Source organism: Podarcis tiliguerta, assembly GCF_965153285.1.
Source record: "Podarcis tiliguerta genome assembly, chromosome: 3".
Classification (NCBI taxonomy): domain Eukaryota; kingdom Metazoa; phylum Chordata; class Lepidosauria; order Squamata; family Lacertidae; genus Podarcis; species Podarcis tiliguerta.
The window spans coordinates 78,797,824-78,822,199 of record NC_139536.1 but is presented as its reverse complement, the minus strand read 5'-3'; the positions used below and the strand labels follow the sequence as shown (position 1 = coordinate 78,822,199).

General features: G+C 43.6%; 1 protein-coding gene and 1 long non-coding RNA gene across 3 annotated transcripts in view; one reads left to right on the top strand and one right to left on the bottom strand.

The window, feature by feature from the left end:
• SNAP91 (synaptosome associated protein 91) overlaps nucleotides 1–8,636 on the bottom strand; it is a 63,745-nt gene extending 55,109 nt beyond the window's left edge. The window contains exons 1-2 of one of the 2 annotated variants that reach the window (XR_014508884.1): nucleotides 8,533–8,636; nucleotides 6,828–6,987 (exon numbers count right to left, since the gene is read on the bottom strand). Coding sequence is in view for 1 of the 2 variants with exons in the window: in XM_083431162.1 (XP_083287288.1) it covers nucleotides 6,828–6,957 (130 nt within the window). In the remaining variant the exon portion in view is untranslated. Of the gene's footprint in view, nucleotides 1–6,827; nucleotides 6,988–7,920; nucleotides 8,318–8,532 lie in introns of those variants that run through there. The other variant, XM_083431162.1, reaches the window with a different exon arrangement.
• A 147-nt stretch (nucleotides 8,637–8,783) lies between these two features.
• LOC310673206 lies at nucleotides 8,784–23,288 on the top strand. Its single transcript, XR_014508908.1, has 4 exons — nucleotides 8,784–9,066; nucleotides 9,328–9,469; nucleotides 18,258–18,321; nucleotides 23,185–23,288. It is a non-coding gene; the product is annotated as an uncharacterized lncRNA (long non-coding RNA).
• Nucleotides 23,289–24,376: the final 1,088 nt, after the last annotated feature.

The window sequence follows — 24,376 nt, the reverse complement described above, 5'->3', positions numbered from 1 at the left end:
AGAATGCAGATGATCATTCTCAAAGTGCTATCTGAATCACTGATATTATCTACTCATACTGCTTCAGTGGCCATCTCAATAATTTAGCCCTGACCCAATCTCTTACTAAGCAATTTGAATTCAGCATCTTAAAAAGCAAAAACAAACCAACAAAAAACTCCACACATTATTATTGATCACTCTGCTACCACCATTTGTAAATCCAGGGGCAACAAGCTTATGACTTCTTCTGAAGATAAGCAATCATTATCATGAAGATGACATGGTAAGCAACAAACAAGAAAACTGCTAAATCCTTCCTGCTACACTCCTCTCCAAGCAACAGCAGGAGCAACAAACCACAAACCTTGACTTACCATGATATCTGAACCAGTGCCCAAGGTTTGTTTCTCCCAAACAAGTCACAACCAGGAAGCCAGTAAGAAACCTTCACTCCAGATTGTGGTTTATTTGGAGAAAAACAAATCATGAGCACCAGTTTAGTCATCACAGCAAGCCAAGGCTCATAGTTTGTTGATTCCACTTGCAATAGGGAAAGAGAACAGTGGGAATGATTCAAAATAGAAATTCAACAGGGGTACATACTGTGGCTCTGTTTCCACACCAGGGCAAAAATGTGCGTCGCGTCTTGGATCCACACTGCTAAAGAGTTTTCTATTTTGAGATATCTTAATGATGATCTGAACATATCACCCTTCAGACATCTAGGTTCTATTACTACTTACACATAGGCACCCCGCTGCCTCTTGCCTTCCACTGTTCTTCACTGTTATGATGCCCGCTGGGGCACCTTCTCAACTCAGTGCCCAGTGCCAGCAAACTGGCCACGCTCCCCTAAATCCATCTCTGTCTGCCTTAGAGGGTAGTTTGGAAACTTCAGCTGGTGCAGATTCAGCAGCCAGATTGTTTACCAATGCAAGATGATCTGAACATATCACACCCAGTCCAGCATAACCACAGTGGCTTCTAATTATTTTGTGCTCTCAATTAAAGGCACTGGCTTTGACCTATAAAGCCTTATGTGGCTCAGGACCCCAATATTTTCCCCACACGAACCAGCATGGACGCTGCATTCATCATGTGCTCCCTCTGAGGGAGCTGTGGACAGTTTTGACAGGCCTTCTCAGTGGCAGATCCCCACTTATGGAATGCTCTCCCTAGGGAGGCATGCCAGGCATCATCATTACCTATCTTTAGGCGCCAGGCAAAAACATTCCTTTTCCAGCAGGCCTTTTAATTACCTGTGGTCTCCTTAAGTGGGGGTGTCCTCATCCTCCCTTTTTGTATAAATATGAGTACTTTTTAGCTTTTGCTCTGATTTTGCTTTATGTTGCTCTTAAACTATCTGCCATATTTTTGTAAGTTGCCTTCAGTTACTTTTGGTTAAGAGCGGTGGACTCATAATCTGGTGAACCAGGTTCGTGTCTCTGCTCCTCCACATGCAGCTGCTGGGTGACCTTGGGCTTGTCACACTTCTTTGAAGTCTCTCAGCCTCACTCACCTCACAGAGTGTTTGTTGTGGGGAAGGAAGGGAAAGGAGAATGTTAGCCGCTTTGAGACTCCTTAGGGTAGTGATAAAGCGGGATATCGAATCCAAACTCTTCTTTTTGAAAAAAATAAAAGGGGGGGTCTACCTAGTTGAATTAATCATGCTCATCCCCACAGTAAACCATTCATAAAATGCTAGCCTAACAGCCTATTTGCTTTGCTCTCATTTCTTTCCTCTACAAGGGAAGTGCTTATCTCTGGAGAGTTACTGTGGAAGTCCCAGTAGTGTGCCTTCTGCCACATGTACATTCATTCTATTATTTACTTGCCTTCTCCAGCACAACAGCCAGCAACCATTAAAATTCAACCTCTGAAGGACTGTTTTCTGAGAAACATGTTCCAAACCATGGAATGCAAAAACAAAAACCAGGGCACACATAAAAAAGTTGTACAGGGTCACAAATTACTATATGCACATTTAGGACCATGCTTGTGTTTACTTTAAAAAAGGGAAGAGGAATGCAAGTCTCAGATTTCCCATCACCACTCTAAGTTTAAACATGCCTGTCCCTTTCCCCAGTGGCATTGGTGCTTTTCTGAACTATCACATTCAGCCACTTTTAATAGCCCTAAGTCATATAGCATCTTTCCCCATATTTCTAATGTGGAAAGATGCTATATGATTTAGGACTATTAAAAAGACAGGTACCTTTAAAAAAGGAAAAAAACTTCCCCTAGGTTGCAAAGCAGGTCTCTTGAGATGCTTCACTATCCATACTATAGCAGGACAGATGTTGCTCAAGCATCTAGAAATGGAAGACACAACATTCCACTTATCAGAGAATCTGGGTTTACTTTCCCTTTGAAGTCAGGGCATTCACAATACCCTGAACCTCCCCACTCTGTCCCATATTCTGCAGCTCGTAAAGGCAGAACCAGGTAAGCCTCTTCAAGGTAAGCATTTTAAGTCACATTTGCTCCTAGAGGCATCATACTTTTTCCTTCCCCACCTTTTTAATTAATACCACATTATTACACTTTGTAGCCAAGGCCATTATACATCAAACAACCTGGTATATCAAGAAAAAAAGGAAACAAGGGAAAGAGAAAAGCAAATAAAAATGGCCTTTGAAGGCAAAAATGAGGATAGCAAAAAAAAAAAAAAAAGAGGAGGGGACAGTGACTAGATTACAAGGAAAAATAAGATCATTTTACATTTTTCGAATCACAATGTAGACACATCATTCTCTTGTGAGGCGTTCTGGGGTCTCAAGAGGCATCAACTGTGGCCCCATAAGCTCAGCAATGTGGTGGCTAGCCAAGATTTCTTAGCCCCTGTCCTATTTCACTATACTGTACTATTCCCTGCTCCTTGCCACTGTTCACACCTGAACCCCCAATGGTGCTCCCACCTTACTGTTATTAGAAAAGCAGAGGCTACCTTTGTCGTTTCTCCCAATTTTGACTCCTGTGCCTTAAAGAGCAGTGTGCAAGCTCCAAGATCCACCAATATTATTCTCCAAATGCCTCTCCCCAGTCTTTCTCCTTTTTGCTATTACAAAACAGAGGAGTTTGTTCAAGAGCATACATAAATTTCCCCATAACCTGATTACAATTCCGCCTTGTGCTACTTACTTACAAAGTTAATCTCATTTCTCCAGAAGTATATTGCTCCCCACCCCAAAAACCGCATGGCCAACATCTACAGCAGTAACTGATTACATGAATCTTCAGTACATACATCTTAATTTATTTAATGCAGATGAAGTGGGAATATGTATCCCTGGGCCAACAGCATTGCCACTCATCCATCTCAGTATTTCTAAGGCTACACATCTAGGCATAATTACTCACATTTTTCACTGAATTCAGTAAAATTTCTTTCCAATTAAAAATCACAGTGAACATGTGTGAATGGTTGGGTGGGAGAAGCTTATTATCTTCACATATTAGGCCAAGAAGATTAGGGATGGAAACTTCACAACTTCACATGTCACCATGTTTGCATGTTTATATGTTAAAAAGGTCACGACAATAAGGCTAGATGGAGTTGCTTAAAAGATTACATTAGCCTGCCTTTTGGATTCCTAATATAATGTAGTTACCGTGAAATGTGGTCTGATAGTCAGACAATAGCCAGGAAAGGTTAAGTCCCAATGCATCAATCACTGCCTATAAGGTTGTCAGCTGGCAATTTCAATTACCTCTGTCTCTAAACAGATCTGCAGGTGCAAAAAAAAGAGGATGTGGTCACTATTTCTACTATGCCCCTGCTTTTTAGGTCCAATATTTGAAGTTTTTAAACAATGTCAGGCTAATCATTAAACTATGCAGCTTTTCTATACAAAGTGATTACATCAAGGGAGCTAAACAAAACCCAGTTGGATGCCAAAGAGTAACAGTGCAATCCTATTCTGCTAAGTGAGGATAGGATTGCTACTGCATATTCTGCTGCACCCAGAGAAGGTGATGCTATGCCAGTGTAGTGAATTTACACCAGCATAATCCTATGCTGCACAGAGAAAGTCTGGCTGGAGTCAGGGGCATGGTGAGAAGTGTTGTACTACTCTAGGAAAATGCATAATTTAGTCTCACTTCTAGAGATTTCATAATGCTATCAGCACCACAAGAAAACACACTTCAAGTCAATGGAGACCCAGAAATAGGCATGCAAACCCCTATTTCCCTCACCCATCCCATATTAGAGAACAGAATGTGGCACAGGGAACAGCTGTAGCTCAGGAGCCAAGCACATGCCTTACATGCAGGACATCCCAGGTTTAAACCCTGCCATCTCCAGGTAAGTCTGCCTCAAAACTTGGAGAGTCACTGGCAGCCAGAGTGGACAGTATGGATTTAGAGCCCAAATGTGGGTCTCTAGCTGTTTTTGGACTACAATTCCCATCATCCCTGACCACTGGTCCTTCTAGCTAGGGATGATGGGAGCTGTAGTCCAAAAAACTGCTGTAGACCCAAGTTTGCGAAACACTGCTCTAAATCCATACTGTCCACTCTGGCTGCCAGTGACTGCAAGTTTGGGAAACGCCGATTTAGAGAAACCAGTGGTCCTGACTTGGCATAAGGCATCTTACTATGTATCAGAAGTTCACTCCACAATAACTTAGAGCAGGGCTTTCAATGTGGCTGCCCCCTGTTCTGTCAAACAGCATTCCTGTCAATATGCAACAGACACCCACTATCTGCACTTTCCAGAAAAAAGTCATTTTTTGTTCTGACAAGCTTTCCCAGCTGGATGAAGGGGTCTCTGCTTTGTATTGTTTTTAATTTCATCTTCTGCCAGTTTCTATGCTGTTTTAGCCATTCTTATCATATTTTCTACATAGCCTTGTGACATTTGTGGAAGACAGATAACCATAATAACAAAATTATTATTATAATAATAATTAATAATAATAATAATAATAATAATATACTTATATGAGCCCTAGCAAATGAATACCAATCACATAACAAGCATGGCACAAGTTTTATGTTGTTCTGCCCAAAGAATCAAAACACACACAGGTCCCACTATCCAAACACTTGTTATTGAAACATTCACATGTTATTGAAACATTCACATGAGGAATTAGTACCCAAACCTCATTATACACACCACAGATTCAGATATCCAAACAGCCAGACCTATGTGTAGTACTGTAAACAAATAAGCAGCCTTATGTTTTGCTGGTTTGCAGCAGGTGTTTTACCAGAAACCATGGTGGGAAGTGGGAGAAATCAGACAAATCTTTTTTCAGAGGGTTGTCCTGGGTTTCCCAGTTTTGTTTTTGTTTTTTGTTTTGTTTGTCATTTTGGGGTCAGAATTCCATGGTCGGAATGCATTATAAAATTCCCCCATAGGAATCAATGGAAATCATCTTCTCATTAAAAGAACGCTCACCTAACAAACGATTCTTGGAGAATGCATTGTGTTCAGATAGTGAGACCTGCTTGGATACAAATGTACATCTGGAAAACTTTGTGTACAATGCTCTCTTTCTATCACAGCTCATTACTTAAAGGAAGGGCCTGCACAGACAGCTATGCAAAATCAACAATAAAGAAGGAAGTGAAGAGTCATAACACTTATCCACCTCAGCAACAGAATATTTTGCCCTGAGAAGCTTGTGCTCTACAGATCCTACCTCCTTCAGCCCTATAGAGTGTGGCAAGTGGGAATGGAAGGGGACACATTTAACCATGACATTGTCCCTCTTAAAAGAGTTATCTGCAGTCTGCCACCAGCTGCCAAGGCATCTGAACTCCTGACCCTGTACTAGAACTTGTGGCTGCAGGTGTGTGTGCTTGCTTGTCCTCCTAACCCAGCCTTCATTAACCTGGTGCCCCCCAAATGTCTTGGACCACAGCTCCCATCAGTCCCAGCCAGCAGTTACAGAATGCACCTGTGCAATGTGCACAGGAAGATGTAACAGGGCCCTGTGATGTCATCATGGTATCCCTTCCATTCACATATATTGTTGGTGCCTTCTCTGTGTGGGTTCTATGGCAGTACTGATGAGCAACTTCATTACGGATGGGTGATGGGAGGAGTTCCTAGAGATGTTGTGTGCAGGTTGATGTCTGTGGACCTTCTCATTTCTACTGGTGTTGTTTAGGTTTCTATTTTGCTGTGTTGAGTACAGAAGATCAGAACTACTCTGTCCTTTGCTGCTCGCAGTATTTAGGATTACAAACTGTAATATGAGGGCCATAAAGTAGGATTAGATGGCCCAACCATGGTCTAGCAATTTTGACTACCACTCCCTGCAATATAGAATGAAGGCCAAATGAGTGCAGAATGAAGATCTAACACAATTAAGGATGGCTGCACAAAATAACACAACTAAGAGCACTACAGCGATTTCATTTGGGATGAGTGTGCATGTGACATACTTTAAAATGTTCATCTTTCCTACCCTTCATTAACGATACACAATGGAACCATTACAATGAACAAGAATCATTCAGTTTTGCCACGACCAAACCAACCTCTCTGTAGAGATAATCTCCACATTACAGCAACTCAAGTCAACATCCACCCTCATCTAAACTCATTCGCTCAAAGCATGGCCAGAATACTTTTGCAGTTTCCAAATAGTCACAGGCCTTACATTCTCTCTCTGATACATGCACCTGTCCTAAAACCTGAAGGTCAAAATGAAGCAAAATAAGGGGACTAAGGCATTTCTGAGGTGTTATATTGCTACAATAAAAAGTTCATTTTTTAATTTTAATGGCAGAAGAAACTGATTACCCAGAGGGCAATGGACCCCAGGAGCACAGAACCACAGATTCCCTAGCCCTCCACACACGAACCACTTATATAAAAAGATGCTTACAGTCCAGGTGTTTTTTCTTGGGCCCCATCACTTCATGTGTGGTTGCTTTGCAGACGGCTCTAGCTACAGCTGATCCTGTAACGCTGTACTGAGCAGCTGCGATGCGATCTGTCAGCGTCTGACCCGACATCTTCGGCTAATTCTAGGACTGCTACCACTTCTACAAGGGGGAGGGGGGAAGAAAAACAACTGAGGGGAGGATAATCTTTTTTAAAAGGATATATATATATGGACAATTATTTAACTAGCGAAAGCTGATTTCTAAATCCTGGCTCATTCCAGGTTCCCTCCTTCCTCCCATGCCACCTCCTCTGTTGTGTAAGTGTTTGCATTGCAACTATATCCGAGAGATTCTGGGGGCATTGTAGACGAAACAGAAATATGCCCACATAATAATACTGTATATGAATTCCGAGGGTGAGTGTGTGTGTGGGGGGGGGGTGTCCTTTCCCTTGCCTGCCTCCCTTGAGTATGATGGCGGTTCCTGCAAACCACTATGTATCTCATCTCTCTTGTTTATGGGGGGTGGGGAATAAATGAAGCTTTCTCCCTCCCCTCCCCGCAACCTCACAGAAGATCTCCCAGCCCCGGGCCTTCCTGACAGAGCCCCAAGAGGGCCCAGGGATTGAATTATCTAGCCAGTCTCCAACACGGCCCTGTCACCACCGCTCCCTCCTGCTGCTGGCGGGGCTTCTTACTGCAGCAACGGGATTCTCTCGCCTTCCTCCCTGCGTTTCTACCTCTCTCTCTGGTGGGAGATTATCATATCATTGCGCCATGTTATGCCCTCTCGGTGCCTTTCCCCCAGCCAGCTCTGTCTTGAAGACAACCGCAGGCCGCGGGTTCCCAACCTCAAACCACCCCACCTCGGCGATCTCCCACACCCCGCAGCGCCCCGCTCCCCCTCCTCTTCCCCCTACCCTCTCCAAGCCGCTTGTCTCCTTCTCCTCGCCCTCTGCAATGCAACCCTCCCCTTTTTTCGGGGGGGGGGGGAGAGGAACGACAGCAGAGGCGGCGGCGGCGTTTGGCTAGTAGTCTTGCATATCTGCATCTCTCCCTCCCTCCCGTCCCCCCACCTCGCCTCGGGGATTACCAAGCAGCGCCCAGCCAGGCCTGCTCTCCCCGTCCCCTCCCCGGAGAATGTGGAAGTGCCCGAGGCGGCGGCGGCGGCAGCAGCAGCAGCAGCAGCAAACCTGTCAGTGCGTCCGCGTCCTTCTGGCGACTGCCGCGCCTCTGCTCTGCCCCTCGCGGTGCTGCTGGCGCTGCCTCCTGCTCGCGAGGAGGCCACGGTCTCTCCTCCTCCGCTTGTCCCCCCCCCCTCCACCCAACACGCTAACCTCTCTCGCCCCCGCCCGCTCGCAGCTGCGCCGAGCCCCCCTCCGTCCGCACCGGCGGCCCCCTTTGCTCCAGAGCGCGGGAAAGGCGCGCCCTGGGCGCACACGCCGCGCCCTCAGGTGCAGGGAGAGCAGGGATGCGCTAAGGCCAGAGCGGGTGCCGGGGGAGCTCTCCACGCCCGCCGCCGCCACCGCCGCTATTTCTAGCCTAATCCCCGGTTGCCTAATCCCCGGTTGCGGCCACAAACCTTCCCTGTGGTGCCACTGCTAGGATGCATGTATGCGTGCAATACGCAACCCCCGACGCGATCTCTCGCTCTCTCGTGTGTGTGTGTGTGTGTGTGTGTGTGTGTCTGCGCGCGCGCACACACCTCGCTCCCTCCTTGCCTTTTCTTGCCGGCTCTTCTTGCTCGTTCCTCACGGGGCCTCGCAGGTTTGTGGCTTCTTCGGAGTCAGGTGACTCGGAGCAGACGAAGCGGACAGCCCTCTAGGGGGCCGTAAGAACCGGATAAGGCCTCCCCCCCCCAACACCCCCCGCGCTCTTAAAAGGGACACCCCTCGCGGGCCGCGCGGTGGGAATCTCCCCGCCTTGGAAAAAACCGCGCGCCCAGTCGTGGGAAGGGCAGCTGAGAAACCGGGGTGGCGGCGCCCCTCTTCCTTCCCCACCACCAGCCCAATAGTTTTTCTATACACGTACATCGGTGTTATTCAGCATACCTGTATTTTTGTTTGGGGGGTACCTTTCACTTCAAATATGTGAAAATATAGCAAGATCTCTCCCCTTTGGACTGTATTATTTCTAATTAAGTTAGCATATTACCAAACCATTTTGTAAAGAGCCAAAGGAACACAAGTGAACCGCAAAGAACCTGCACAAGCAACGCTGACACCAAACGCTACATATAGTAAGTAAAATAGAAACATGCCACCCAACCCCAACCCCACCCATCTTCCCCCCCTCCACCTCTTTCCCCCTTTATTCCTAATGTCTCAACAAATGAAACAAATTTTTAAAAAAAGTTACATGGGGGAAATACAAGAGAGACATTGCACACACTTTTGTAAATCAAGAAAATCTTTAATAAAATAAAAATAAAGAGCTAATATCTGATTTGCCTGACTCTATCAGGCTCCTTCACATTTCATCTTCTTTGTTGCCATTACAGATAAACATTATTAGCTGTGTAACCAGATGGATGAACAATTAACATAAAGCTGCAGTCCTAAGTGTACTGCTTGCTATAGGACTCATTGAGCTCCATGGGAATCGCTTCAGACCGGGTAAAGGTGCTTAGAATGGCGCTGCAGGTATGTTCATAAATAGTTCTCATATGAAACAGCTTCAAATTATAACTTCCAGTGCAACTATAAATGCTTTCTAGCCACTTAAGTTGTACTTCAAATTGTATTATAATAATGACAGAGTTCCTCATTATTTTCAAACGTCTTTGCTTTTGTAATCACCTTCAATTGTAGTTAAACTCAGAAAATTGCTGTATTTTAAGAACTCAGAAACTGAAATTGCACTATCATGATGGTACATTTCATCTTTCCCCGTAATGACAAATTGAGCAGCAATAAGAGCTCGTAAGTCATGAGTGAAGCGGTGCTGCGGAAGGGAGGCATGTTGGAAAGATGTGGATGCATCTCATTAGTCACGTTATTAAATAGACCTGAGTCAGTCTGGTACCAGTTGCAGTGGTTTATATTTGCTTACTTTTTCCTGGATAGGCCCCCTAATGTTGTCTGAAAATCCCAAAACAATTTTGCTCTTGAATAGTCACTTTGAATTTAATCCAGAGATGGTATCCTTCAGCTCTAGAGTTCTTGGTTTCAGGATGTACAGCTTGCTTATAGGATAACAGTAAATGTTGAATTATTTTACAGTTGCAGTGGCCTCTTAATTTTACAAACTAGCAAAATACCAGTCCTTATAATGAGCAAGAGCCGAGGTGTGAGGTCATATTGCAAGTCATATTGCAAGTCATATTGCAAGGAGAAATCCTATTCCGCTGAGAAGTGCAAAGCTAGAACATGAGGCTGTTCTTCTAGTGCTGGGATGGAAAAGGCAGGTTTTCCCACCACCAGCAGCTGATTAGGTCTGGTTTATTAAATTTCTACATTACTCCACACTATAAAAAGTCTTGAAGCCATTTGCACCTAGGAGTAAGAGCACAATTAAGAGAAATACATATGAATTGTTCTGAGTTTGCGGGGCAGGAAGTAGGCTGTGTGCGAAACTCTTCTAACTCCTGGATCCAGCAAGTGTTAAGGCAGGCTAGGTTCCTGTGTTGAGGTGATAGCTTTGGTGATGGGCCATTAAAAGCGGGGAAAGGGAAGGGGGCTTTGTGAGAGATGGGCAAATGGTGGTGTTCCTTCTTCAACTCATATATGGTTAGAAGGACAAAGCTTGAGTTAGGAGTTGGAAGTTGCAGTAATGTGGGCCAGAAGAGAAATGGCAAGCTGGAGAGAGGGTCAGAACAATGTTTGATTTCTGTTTGAATCCAAAGCTGTGGCTATGGGAGAAACAAGACCATATATAAATAAACCATATATCATAAAGCCACCACAGTCTCTATTGTGGCTCATTTCCAAAATGCCTGGAACCCCTGGAATCTCACACCGCTTAGAGCAGGCATGGCCAAACTTGCTCCTCCAGCTGTTTTGGGACTACAACTCCCATCATCCCTAGCTAATAGGACCAGTGGCCACGCATGATGGGAATTGTAGTCCCAAAACAGCTGGAGGGCCAAGTTTGGCCATGCCTGGCTTAGAGAGTGAGGTAGCATGAAACAGTATATTAAAAATACAGTAAGAAACAGAACATCCTACCAGTTAAGTCCTTGAGTGCCACACTTGGAACCGTACACCACTGATTTGTAAAAAGGCATTGATCTCTTTCCTAATGATTTAGCATGTATTTTGTAATTTGCAATATGTATGCATTTATATGTCTTTATTATGTATATTTCTAACATGTCCTTCAGTGATCTGTGATGCCATTAGGGTAGCTAACAGATCTAAATTGCCGAGAGCATTGCGATATACAAATTATAACATCAAATAACATTTTAAAATAATCATAACAATACTGTAGGAAATATATAGTGTTTGGGAAAGGACTGTTATTATGATGGCTATTTTATTATTAGGCTGTTTGTCAGTATGTTTTTATTATGTTTTTATCATTGATGTTTTGTGATTTGTTTTTAATGTTGTACACTGCCTGGAGATCTTCTGATACATAAAGTGTATGTGCATGTATGTGTGTAATAAATATCATCATCATCATCATCATCATCATCATATAGTTGCCCTCATTGCATTAATCCCCTACAAAGGTCAAAACATATACGTCTTCAGGGGCTTCAAAATGTGAATGTTGGCAACAGCTGTAATGGTGCAGCCCCAAATAAGACCCTGTATAAGTAATCTACAGGTCATATTCTGCCACAGTTGTTAGAATGATCATTAACATCCTGTGAAATCACAGCAGCTCAGCCAATGACTGGAAAGGACATGAAGGATGCCAAAAACAGTTGTATACAAATAATTCTTTGCATTGTGGTCTTGGAAGTCTAGCTATTATCTGAGTGGGGCTTTTTATGGTTGATACTCTTGTCATAGCTGTCAACTTTTCCCTTTTCTTGCGAGGAATCCTATTCGGAATAAGGGAATTTCCCTTTTAAAAAGGGAAACATTGACAGCTATGACCCTTGTGTATGATAAAACTGCAATCATTTCTGCATGGGGAATCCTGTAGCTAATAAGGATAGTTTATCAACAGAATTACATTGTTTTTTAAATTGTTTTCAGCTATGTTAACTGAATAAAAGGAAGATTTCTAAATAGAGCTTTAATATATTTGACTTTGAAAATCAGAGTGGGGAACACATCTTTCCCACTCAAGAGCCATTTTGAAAAACCACATACCTTGTCTTCACAAGTCTATGTCATCAAGCATATACTATTGTCTAAGAAGCCCCACTTCAAATGCCTCATTACAATCAATTCTGTACAAGCCAGTATTTGGACTTAAAATGTAGTTATGACCTGAACGTGTGTTTTGAACTTCATTCTGATATCTCAATGTGCACCTGAGTTATTGCATTATAAGCAAACAAGTGTTGCAACCAAATGGAATGCCAAATGAATGAGTTACACCAAATGCCTCACTCTGCTTGGCCAGTAATGGGAGTTGTTTTTGACAGATTGATGTAACCAAATTTTAAGACAACCCATTATCTGCAGCGTAAAAGACAGAAGGAGTATGTCCTTTTTTTGTCTTTTGTAATATTTTAGCACTGAGATTACCAGACTTCTTTCTGCTCCTTCCTTTCCTGGTTCCAATCCCCAATGGGGCAGCCCATTTCCCCTTCATGGTCTGTATCTTCCCCCCTTCCTCTTCCTTTATCCCCTCCTTGTTCCTTCTCCTTTGCTCCTGTCCCCTTTTCCTTCTGCTTTCTACTAGGATGGAGAGCAAACACTTCCTGGAAACCTAGTATGGTCCTATTTGCTCCTGATTCCACCAGTGTAGTTGCCTTGCCAGCAGCCCATCGTAAAGCCCTTCAGCCGACATAGCTCCAGTATAGATTGTACCCTCAGCTGCAAATAACTGTAAATGTTAATAATTTATGGGGGGATCACCTGAATAGCAGCCAACACAGATGAGGCATATGTGTTGTAAAATTCAAGCTCAATGACCAGTTGTGTAATGTTGGTTCACTGTCATGCTATTTTGAGATTCCTTTGTCGCCATCCTATTCATTTATGGGATAACCAACTTTTCAGTTATTAAGAGTTGCCAGTTAGCTCCTGTCTCAGGTATGGAGCACCTGCTTGCTTCAGTTGGCAGGATTTGTTGTTGACTGGGAGGGAGCGGGTGTTTCAGGGGAATGAATTGCGGTAACATCTGACAGAATATTTTTCTGCAGTAGAGCTCTATTAAATCAGCAAGTTCAGCATCTGGGAACCAGAGCGGGGACCTCTTCTTATCATTTTTCATCTTATCTTATCTTATCCAAAATTACACAAGATGGATTCTGTTTAATTTTGTCAGGAACAGAGAGTCTGTTTAATTTTTACCCAGAATGACTGGGCATTTCCTAAGCATATGGGACAAATCTGTTGCTAGAAACTGAATCTGTGGAGATCTGCGGAATCTCCATTAAACTGGTACATCCTTCAATTGCATCTTTCCTTTAAAATCACACTATTATGATGATGGTTATTGTTGCTATATTTATTATTCATTTTCTGTTAAGCTAATCAGAAAGTATGTTTGTGTGATTCCAAGTGTTTATGCATTGTGGGGGTATCAAAATGCTACAGCCCACTCTGCTGTTTCTCTATCTCCACCAGTTTAAATGCAGATAAACTCATGAATGAAGACCGTTCAGTGAGTAAAACCATTTGCAAAGTACAAATGCTGTAAAAACAGCTATAGCTTGGACTAGTTCCTTCACCAGTTGGATGAAGAGACAGGCAAAGCCATAATTGCAATGTTCTACTAAACCCCAGCTGTCAGTTTAAAAAGCCGTCCCACTCATCTGACACATATTTACGCAACCTGACTTTGATGCTAGAACAAAGGTGATACAGTGATTCAATTAATAACAAGTGAGAAAATCTTTTTAGTCGGGTAATTTACATTCTATCTGGGTTTCTCTCCCCCCCCCCCACTATATGCCTTGAAGACCTTGCAACAGTTGGCTCGTGGAAAGCAAGAATGATCCAAATACTGTTTTATTCCAAAGTCACGTGTGTGCGCGCATACACACACACACACAGTCTGTGGCGGTGCCTGAGTCAACACATTCCGGCTGAATGTTCAGACAGAATCCCTCAGGAAAAGCTTCCTATTTAACTGGTTATCAGTAAGGATTTACATTCTCCTCTTGCAATAAAAAATACAGGTGGTGAGTACCACAAGGATTGCAACCAAATTTGAAAAGGGAAATATCAGCATTCGTTCTCCATAAACACAGCTATTTTTTAAATCGTGGCAACTGACCCATCCCCACCAAAAGCAGCCCAATAAGGACTGAACATGCTTGGTTAGCATAGAATGTAGAGTGGTAATAAGAAAGCGATAAAATGGCCTACATACTTGGAGAAAATGGCTGGTTTGAACCCTGAGCTAGAGGCCAGGAGAGAACATACACTGCAAAAAATCTGTTGCTGGAAAGCTTCGAGAACAGATTCTGAAAGTGAATGCCACTAGGAAATGCCGCTAGGGGAAATGGCTGTGTGCTAAGAAAAAAAAATTAAAAGGAAAAGAGCTTGTATGTCCCCTGTGTAACAAACCTTTAATAAAAAGGGTCTAATAATTAACTGGGAAATCGCTACAACTCAAATACTGATTAGGAAACAGTTCAAAGCTCGTGTGTTCCTTAACATCACTGACTTGTTTCTTTAATGGATTTGTAAGTTTCTCTTTCGTGGATGCACCTTGCTTGAAAAAAGGGATCCTAAGCTGGGGTAAATGGGCACCATTTTACTTAAGTCAATAAGTACTATTTGCCATTGGCTGAGCATTTGGCTTTGTGAAGTATTTGCTGGGGGGGGGGGGGGACGCAGAGAGAGATAGATGCAGAAACTTAAAGTTACCAGAAGCATTTTCTCTCCAAGCTGGTAGCGCACACTTAATCCTTATGGTATGGGGAAGAGGCATAGTGCAAGCATCTCCCCACTTATACAGGGGTTACATTCCCGGGGTTACCGCACATTTATGTGAAATTGCATATAGTGGGGAACATCATCTAAAAGGCCTGTAAACACCTTATAAACCTCACGGGGTTGCAGTTGCAAAGGCTCCTAGGATTGCTAGCTGTTTTCCTGCTGTTTTCCCGTCATTTTCACAGTTTTCCTGCTGTTTCGAGGCCCTTTTTGCTCTTTATTTATAGTTTAAATCAGTTTATTTAATTACTACCCGGCGCTGTGTGTGAGTTAAATGCGTGTAAGTGGGGAGACGCCTGTACAGTAACAGAGCAATGTAAAAGTTCCTGGCATCTCCAGGTAGGGCTGAAATCCTGGAGATGGAGGGTAGCGCTTGGGTTTGCATTGTTTGTAAACAGTGCTGAGCTAGCATTAAGCCAATGGTTTGACTCAGTAGTGCAGTGGCAAATTCAAAACTGCAGAGTCCCTTTTTGATACGCTGTGCTTGCTATCTAGGTTGGCAGAAGCTGGGACAGAGCAATGGGAGCTCACCCCATTGCAGGGATTTGAACCACCAACCTTCTGATCGGCAAGCTCAAGAGGTTCAGTGGTTTAGACCACCCACATCCCTGCTTCCTATATAAAAAGGTAAAGGTAAAGTCGTGACCGACTCTGAGGTTGCGGCGCTCATCTCGCTTTATTGGCCGAGGGAGCTGGTGTACAGCTTCTGGGTCATGTGGCCAGCATGAGTAAGCCGCTTCTGGCAAACCAGAGCAGTTCACAGAAACACTGTTTACCTTCCCACCAGAGCGGTACCTATTTATCTACTTGCACTTTGACATGCTTTCGAACTGCTAGGTTGGCTAGCTTCCTATATAGCTGCAATTAACTCCTCTTTCAGGAGTAAGGGGCAAAGGTTTGCATGTGTGCATGTTTGTGTTCACATGTGCTGAAGTACACCTGCAGGGCTGAGGCCTCATAGTAGGCATGGGGAATCTGCCTCAACCAGCATGGCTAAGGATCATGGATACTTGAGTTGTAGTCCAACACCAGGAGGGCAACAAACTCCCCATACCTGACTTGCAGAAGGCTGTAGCTCAGTGATAGAGCATCAGTCTTGCATGCAGAAGGTCCCAGGTACAATCCCCAGCATCTCCAGGTAGGACTGGGAGAAAACGCTGCCTTGAAGAATCACTGCCAGTCAGTGTAGACAGTACTGAGCTAAAAAGAGCATTGGTCTGCCTCGGTGTAAGGCAGATTCCTATTTTCCTGTGCTTTATAACCTTTGAAGAAGGGGCTGTATGGCTCTTTTCCCAGCAGTGAAGAACATTATGGCACAACAAAAGGATCTGTAGTGAAGGATTTGGTATATCATGCTAACTATGATTTCTGAAGTCAGAACTGCTCACCCATATTGAAGCACATCTGTGTGGCTTGTTCTAATTATAACACACTTGTGACAAATATCTCCCTAGCCCAGTACTCAAATCGTTGCTGGATGCATAAGTCAGCTGATGTATAAGTCATCTTCCCCCTAAATTTCAGAGGGGAATAAGAGAGGAAATTGCCATACAGGATGGCATCATTTGTTATCTTTAAAAGAAATACATTCAGGACTTGAGAGCCACAGTGTGAGTGCTGCAGAAAAAGGACATCATTGGCAGAAACAAACAGGAATAATAAACCGGATGATTCTAGACTTCATTTATGACTGCATCTTTGTCAGAGAGCCAAATGAAATGATAGACTCTTTCGCTTCAGTACAGTTGACTACTGCTTTAAATTCAGATACTGGCATACTAGCAAAGCTGAATTTCGATGCTTTGCCAGCAGAGCAGCTTCTGGCTGTGGACTACTTTTGTTTAATAGAGTCACATTTAAATGTTGCATGTCTGCAAATGTGCCTCTCTTTTTTGGACAGAGAAAAAATCCATTTGCACAAAAAGAAGCATCTTCACCCAAAGTGGCATTTTCCAGAGACAGGGTGCTTGAATTAATCTGCACAAAAGAAAGCCCATTTCTAAGATGGAAGGAACTCATGCAATTGTTTTGTATGTGGAATAGAAATACAGAAAGCACTCTTGTCATTTGTGAAGGTTGCACACATATGCAAAACTGGGAAGGCCATGGCATCTGCTCTGCATGCAGAAGCTCCCAGGTTCAATCCCTGGTATCTCTGTGTAGAACTGGGAGAGATCCCTGCCCCAAACCCTGGAGAGCTGATGCCAGTCAAGGTAGATTATAGCAAGGCAGATGGATGTGTTCCAGGGTGGGGAATCTTTGGCTCTCTAGATGTTGCTGGACTACGACTCCCCTCAGTCTATTAGCCACGCTGGCTGGGGCCAAAGTTTCCTCATCCCTCAGCTAGTGGTCTGGCTCAGTGTGGGGCAGCTTCCTATGTTCCTATATAGGTCTCTGTGGTGGCAGGGTTAGCTGGGAGAAGCTCTACATGTGAGAGCTCCATACTTAATTTCTGCAAAGAAACAGCCTTTGTATCAGGGGTGGGAAGCCTGTTGCCCTCCAGATATTGTTGGACTGCAGTTCCCCTCATTTCGGACCATTGGCTGTGCTAGAAGGGGCAATGCAAAGTCCAACAAAACCTGGAGGGCTACAAACAGGCCTTGGCCTGATCCAGTAGAGCCCTGCTTATGTTCCCCATTTAGCTTCGTGACAGTGTCCTGCTCATGGCTGGCTTCACTCTATTGGCCTGCCCACTGATCAGAAGGTTGGCAGTTCGAATCCCCACGACGGGGTAAGCTCCCGTTGCTTGGTCCCTGCTCTTGCCAACCTAGCAGTTCGAAAGCACAGCAAAGTGCAAGTAGATAAATAGGTACCACTCTGGCGGGAAGGTAAGCGGCATTTCCATGTGCTGCTCTGGTTCGCCAGAAGCGGCTTAGTCATGCTGGCCACATGACCCGGAAGCTGTACGCAGGCTCCCTCGGCCAGTAAAGCAAGATGAGCACTGCAACCCCAGAGTCGGCCACAACTGGACCTAATGGTCAGGGTCCCTTTACCTTTACCTCATTGCTCAGGTGGTGGTGAATATTCAAAATGGGGCCACGTAAAACAATAGGGAACTATTCCCATGCCTTATAGAACTCCAAGATGTGCAGGTCTCCAAGGTGTGAAGATGGAACTCTACCTCACCACCAAAAAAAGCCCAGCCAATTGAAGATTTAGCATGCTCAGCAGCTACACAATGTGGAATGAGAGTTGGAAAAGAAAAATGGAACACTAGAAAGGGAAGAGGAGTGGAATGGAATGATCCAACAGGAGGGAATGACCAAGTAGACCCTGAATAGGTAGAAGTGCAACATTTTATTGTAGGTTCCACATATAATAAGTGTCATCTGCCTTATGGGGTTGTTCTACAGGTTACTGGGGTGATGCATCTATTTATCTATTTATTTATCACATTTATATCCCACCTTTCTTCCAGGCAGACCAAGGGGGCACATATGGTTCCCTACCTACCTATTTAATCCTCATAATAACCCTGTGAGGTAGGTCACCCTGGATCTTTATATAAAGTACTTTGAATAATGTAAGATACTAAAAAATGGCAATTGTTTTTGTTATGGCGGCTCCCCACTTGTGGAATGCTCTCCCCAAGGAAGCTCGCCTGGCGCCTTTGTTGCATATCTTTAGGCGCCAAGCAAAAACATCCCTCTTCTCCCAGGCCTTTGGTTAATTCAACAATCTATGGCTGTTTAAACTGTGTGTGGGAAGGTATTGTTTGTTACTATGGTATGTAATTTGGTGTTTTTATATTGCAAACCACCCTGTGATTCTTGGATGAAAGGCTGTTTAGAAATTAAATGTGGCTAATTGAGTTGCAGATAATGGGATTTCTTATCATATTTCTTCCCTTTTAAATACTCTGGACAAGTTAATCTTGGGATTTTTATTGACAGCCAAGACATTCTTCTCACATATCTATATCTATATCTATATCATCTATATCTATATCTATATCTATCTATCTATATCTATATCATCTATTGTTGTTGTTTAGTTGCTTAGTCATGTCCGACTCTTTGTGACCCCATGGACCAGAGCACGCCAGGCACTCCTGTCTTCCACTGCCTCCCACAGTTATATCTATATCTATATCTATATCATCTATATCTATATCTATCTATATCTATCTATATATCTTTGTCTATCTAGCTGTCTATTGGTGTGTATATCAACTGTGACAGCATGGGGGTGCCTAAGTTCTCCTCAGTGCAATCCTATGCATGTATAGGATTAGCAGGTAGCACAGTGTTCAGTGCAATTTACTCACAGGTAAATGTGCATAGGATCACAGCCTAAAATCCACAGTTCTTCAAAATGTCAGCCCTGCAAAAAAATGTATTAGGCTGCATTCCAACACAGAAGTGGTTGGGAACCCTTTTCACCCCAAGGGTCATATTCTAGAAACCAGATGCAGGGCCAGAAGCAAAATTGTGTAGAGCAACAAATGTTAATTACTCACATATTCCTCTCTATTCTCCATCCAGACAATCAAGAAACATTATCAGAGTTCAAGGGCCCTTTTTAGCCTGGTTATGGGTTGTAATCGTTATCCAGTGCTAGGCTACTCAAAGTAGACACACTGGAATTCATGGACATGACTGACTTCAGTCTGTAAATTTGAGCGGGTCTACTCCGAGTAGAATGTAGGTAGATAACAACCCTAACGTTTTGATACAGTTTGGCACATGATTTCTAAAAGTCACAATGGCTGCATATAATTTACAGCAAAGGGATACTGTTTTGTTATCAGTCTATAGATGGCGCCAAATATCCATTAGAGAAATTACATCCTTTTTTATAATGGTGCTGAAAATATCAAATGGAGTGTGTAGTACGCATTAAGTCCACTGCATTACCATTCAGATCTAAGGTGCAGTTATATGTATCAGAAATACCACAGTTACCATAAATCTTCTGAAGCCGTATTCCCCTTTGCAGCATGTTGTTTGTTCTACATTATCTACTTAATGTCTCCTTATATACCATTACACTATATAATGTATTTGTGCTGGCATCTTCCCAAATACAAAGTGTTGCTTGCTGTTATCCCCCCCCCCCCCCCCAGAACAACTGCTGAGAGGCCAACTAGACTACAAGGTATTTTCTCCCTCTAGTTTCCTCTATGTTCCTTTGAGCTCACCTCCCCCAACCTCGTGGCCTCCTGATGTTTTTGAACAACTACTTCCCTCTTCCCTGACCACCAGTGGCCATACTGGCTGGGACTGGTGGGAGCTGGGGGGCCACCTGGAGGGCACCAGAGCAGAGAAGGCTGTTTCTGGGCTACTCACTTCCCCAGCCCCTTTTCCTAGGCTGTCCTCCACCCCACCCCGCCTTCGCTTTCTCTAACCATCTCAGTACCCTGCCTCTCTACCTCCTAAGCCTTGCTGTCCCCTCTTGGGATCTGAGGCCCTCAGTTTGTGGCAGCCAGAGGCCTACCTGCCTCCTTTTCTCCACTGTGACATTGGTTTAACTCGGCCAATCTGCAATGCGTAGGGGAGAGCTTGCCAACCTGTGGCCACATTTGCGTACAGGAGAAACTGTTGCAGGCGCCACACATGCGCCTCAACCAAGCACATGCCACAACATATTCTATTGGGCATATCTAATTTCGTGAGGGGGAGAATGCATCCTTGAACTCTGATAATGACTCTTGCTTGCCTGGATGCAAGATAGAGAGGAGTGTATGAGTATCTAGCCTAAGATACATAGGTAAAAATTATATTTGTGGCTCTTCTACTTTTGACTCTGGCCCCATCCACCATTGACATGTGGCCCTCAGAAGTTCGCCCAGAAGGAAATGCAGCCCTCAGGAATCAGGATGGTTTCCCAACCCCTTGGCAGAGCTTTCTGCAGTGGTTGTTCTCCCTAGTACCCATCTCCCCCCCCCCCCCCCCAAAAAAAGAACTGCTCATGCTCAAAATGATATCAGAAATAGTAATATTTTCTTTTTTAAAAACCCACTGGAGAATGAGATATCTTTTTGTTTCTCCAGTTAAGCACCCGTGTTCCCTACATGTATGTTTGGTAAAGGAGAGGGGGTTGTGGCTTTTTGTTCCCCTCAGAAAATGCAATGAGTCCCGCCATTAACCTACACACAGTTGGATGGCGCTGCCATGCATTTGCTGTGTCTTGTATTCAGTCTGTCTTCCAGTTTCCCCACAGAGCCATAGCTATTATTCATTACGGTTGTAATGCCAGTCAAACTGAGCCTATATATTCCTGCTCCTTCCTCTGGAGAGACATAGCAGCATTTATCTCATCATCAAGGCTATTGCTTTTGGAAACTCACTAGACAATAGTCATTAATTTGCAGCCCTTATCTAAAACAATTTAACTGGATTTATTGGGATGGATTATTTAAATATCAGAAAAGATCTAAATGGCTGAGTCAGTGACAGTTGGGCAGTGCCACTGATATATTTTCCTGGAATAAATTGTCCATTGATGCTTAGGGTGGCTGTGCGTATCAGATATCAGAAGCCATTTGATTCTCGTAGCGCTCTGGTGGTTTTGTTTGACCTGCAGCTGCACCTTTTTTCAGTAAATCCTTTTCATGTCACATTGATACATTTGCCTCCTAATTGCCAAAAGAAGCAGAAAGGGTGAGGTGGAGTTGCAAACTGGTATTTGACAAACTTTCCATATAATTAATATTACATCCATTGTGCCCTCCTTTTATATATCATTTCTAATACTCAGATTATTTAGTCATAAAAAGCAGCAAGAAACATAGGCCACATTCACACCATACAATGGACTACAATACCATTTTAAACAGTCATTGTTGTTGTTGCTGTTGTTGTTTAGTCGTGTCCGACTCTTCGTGACCCCATGGACCAGAGCACGCCAGGCACTCCTGTCTTCCACTGCCTCCCGCAGTTTGGTCAAACTCATGCTGGTAGCTTCGAGAACACTATCCAACCATCTCGTCCACTGTCGTCCCCTTCTCCTTGTGCCCTCCATCTTCCCAACATCAGGGTCTTTTCCAGTGAGTCTTCTCTTCTCTTCTCATGAGGTGGCCAAAGTATTGGAGCCTCAGCTTCAGGATCTGTCCTTCCAGTGAGCACTCAGGGCTGATTTCCTTAAGAATGGAAAAGTTTGATCTTCTTGCTGTCCATGACACTCTCATGGAGTCTCCTCCAGCACCATAATTCAAAAGCATCAATTCTTCGGTGATCAGCCTTCTTTATGGTCCAGCTCTCATCTTTTCTTATTGTTTATTCTACATCAGTCTACATCAGCTGTGTTGTTCTCGTTACCTTGAGGACTTTTCTATTTTTACCTAAGGATTGTGTTATACAGGAACTTACAAGAAGAAAAAAATACAGTTTACAGTTATTATTATTCCGCCTGGTGTGCTTTGTGTATTGTGATTACTGTATTTGCATAGTAAGGTATTGAATTTGTTTTGACATACTACAGCTCCCATCAGCCTTGACCTCTGGCCATGCTGACTAGGGCTGATGGAGAATGGCGCCCAGCATCTGGGCAGCACTACATTGGCTCCCCCTGATGTAAGTCTGGCAACGTCCCAGGAGGTTTCCTATGGTTTGCATTCTGAAAACATAAGCTCTGCACATGGAAGGTTGCCACTACACACAGAGCCAGATTCAGGTCAATGTACATACTATGTAGAGTCTATCCATAAACTATAGTGACTCCCTCTTTGGCTGTATGAATAATTTTAGTTGCAGAATAGCATTTAAAGGGCTAAACTTTTCCTGCCTGGCAGCAGTCAAGTTGCATGGTTAAAGGAGGAGGCCACTTTGACACCTTCCCCCAATATTCTGGTTGTATATGGTTGTATTGTGTGGGCTTAGGCTTCTTTTCAACAACCCTGCTGACCCCTGTCTTGAGGAGCACTGCAGGCCAAAGGATTCATTTTTTGTGTCCTATACTGAGCACACTGAAGTAATTCTCCCTGGAGGTTACCAGTGCAAGGATGACAGTGGCCAGGCCATTGTGGTCCAGAAATGGCTGCTGCTTGTTTTACCAGTATTATGATCGTACTGTAATGCATTCACGCCAATTCTTTGAGTGGTGAGAGATTTCAGGAGTTCAGTGTCTAGACTGGGTTGTATTCAGTGCAAGTCCTACTCAGAGCAGACCCATCACAATGACTAATTTAGTTCCTTTCATTTCAGTGGGTCTACTGTGCTAAGATACTGGATACAACCCTCTAGTTTTGGTTTCCACTGAATGAGCTCACTGGAGGGTTCTTGGTATTTTGTAATATTGGCTTAAACATGCTAAGAAATTTCCCCAAAGCTCAGTGCTTCCTCAACTAGAGATCCCTAGTCTGTCTTGCTGTCAGTCTGAACTCTGTCTTCATTTTCTTCACACAGACAGCTGGACCACAATATTCCTTAGAAGAGAGAAAGACATGCCCCCTTCCCTAACAGTCTCTGGCTATTGTTAAAGGCCCCCAATATCCCTAACAAAAGGAGGATGCTTGGCCGTTTGCCAGAATGATAAAGATATTGTCTACTGGTCTTTCTGGTTCTATTAACCACCCCAGCCCCAATATTACAGTCAAGAATCACAAGGCTATTCGAGATCCCAAGAGGACATCTGGTCCAACCCTAACCCCATAACAATGCATACAGTCTCAGTTGCCCAGTTGTTAGAAGATGATGTAATCAGATTGATTAAATGATGGTGCTACATTAACAAAATCTGCACTTGGGTCCTAAAGTACCTGACACTGTCCTTTTAATTAAATTAACATAATTTAAATGTTGTAATCCTGCAGGACGTGGGGTTAGCCCATTTTCAGCGTAAGAAAGCAGTCATGTATAATCTCTCTCTCCCATTAAGGAACCCAGCAGTCTTGAAGACATTATATAATACTAGTGGGAAAAACTAAACATGAACCCAGTGTGTATAATTAATAGCACAATATCCCCAGTACTGAGGATTTATTTTTTTTAGAGGCCTTAATTAAATGGTGACCTACCCTGGATAGAAGTGTTGATTTAAGAGTTCAGGAGGCTTTATGTACAATCTGGTTGAAAACTAGATTGTTGATATGAAAGAACAGGAAGAGACTATGAGTCTGTAGTTAAAGCTTGAGAACCTACACACACAGTTCTAGATTAAAGTTACCAGATTTTTTTCAGTGAATCCAGGGACACTTTTCAACTTCAATGGATTTTGTATGGGGACTGATTTGTAAATCCGGGGACTGTCCCTGGGAAACTAGATAGTATGCTAGTAAATGAAGTGGAGGCTATTTGTGTAGCTTCACTCTTTTGGGGATCCAAACTACTTGGTGTTACATTACTTTGCCAGAGAATCAAAGATGTGTCAACTCAGAAAACATAGGTCCATCTAATTCAGCATTGTCTACACTGACTAGCAGCTGCTCTCCAGGGTTTCAGGATACAAGTCTCTCCAAGCCCTACCTAGAGATGCCAAGGATTGAACCAGGGACTTTTAGCATGCAAATAGATGCCCTACCACTGAGCCACAGCCCTTAGTCCTTTATCTGTCACTGTATAGCTGCCATTGAAGGGCTCCTCTGTTCTTAAAGGGGTA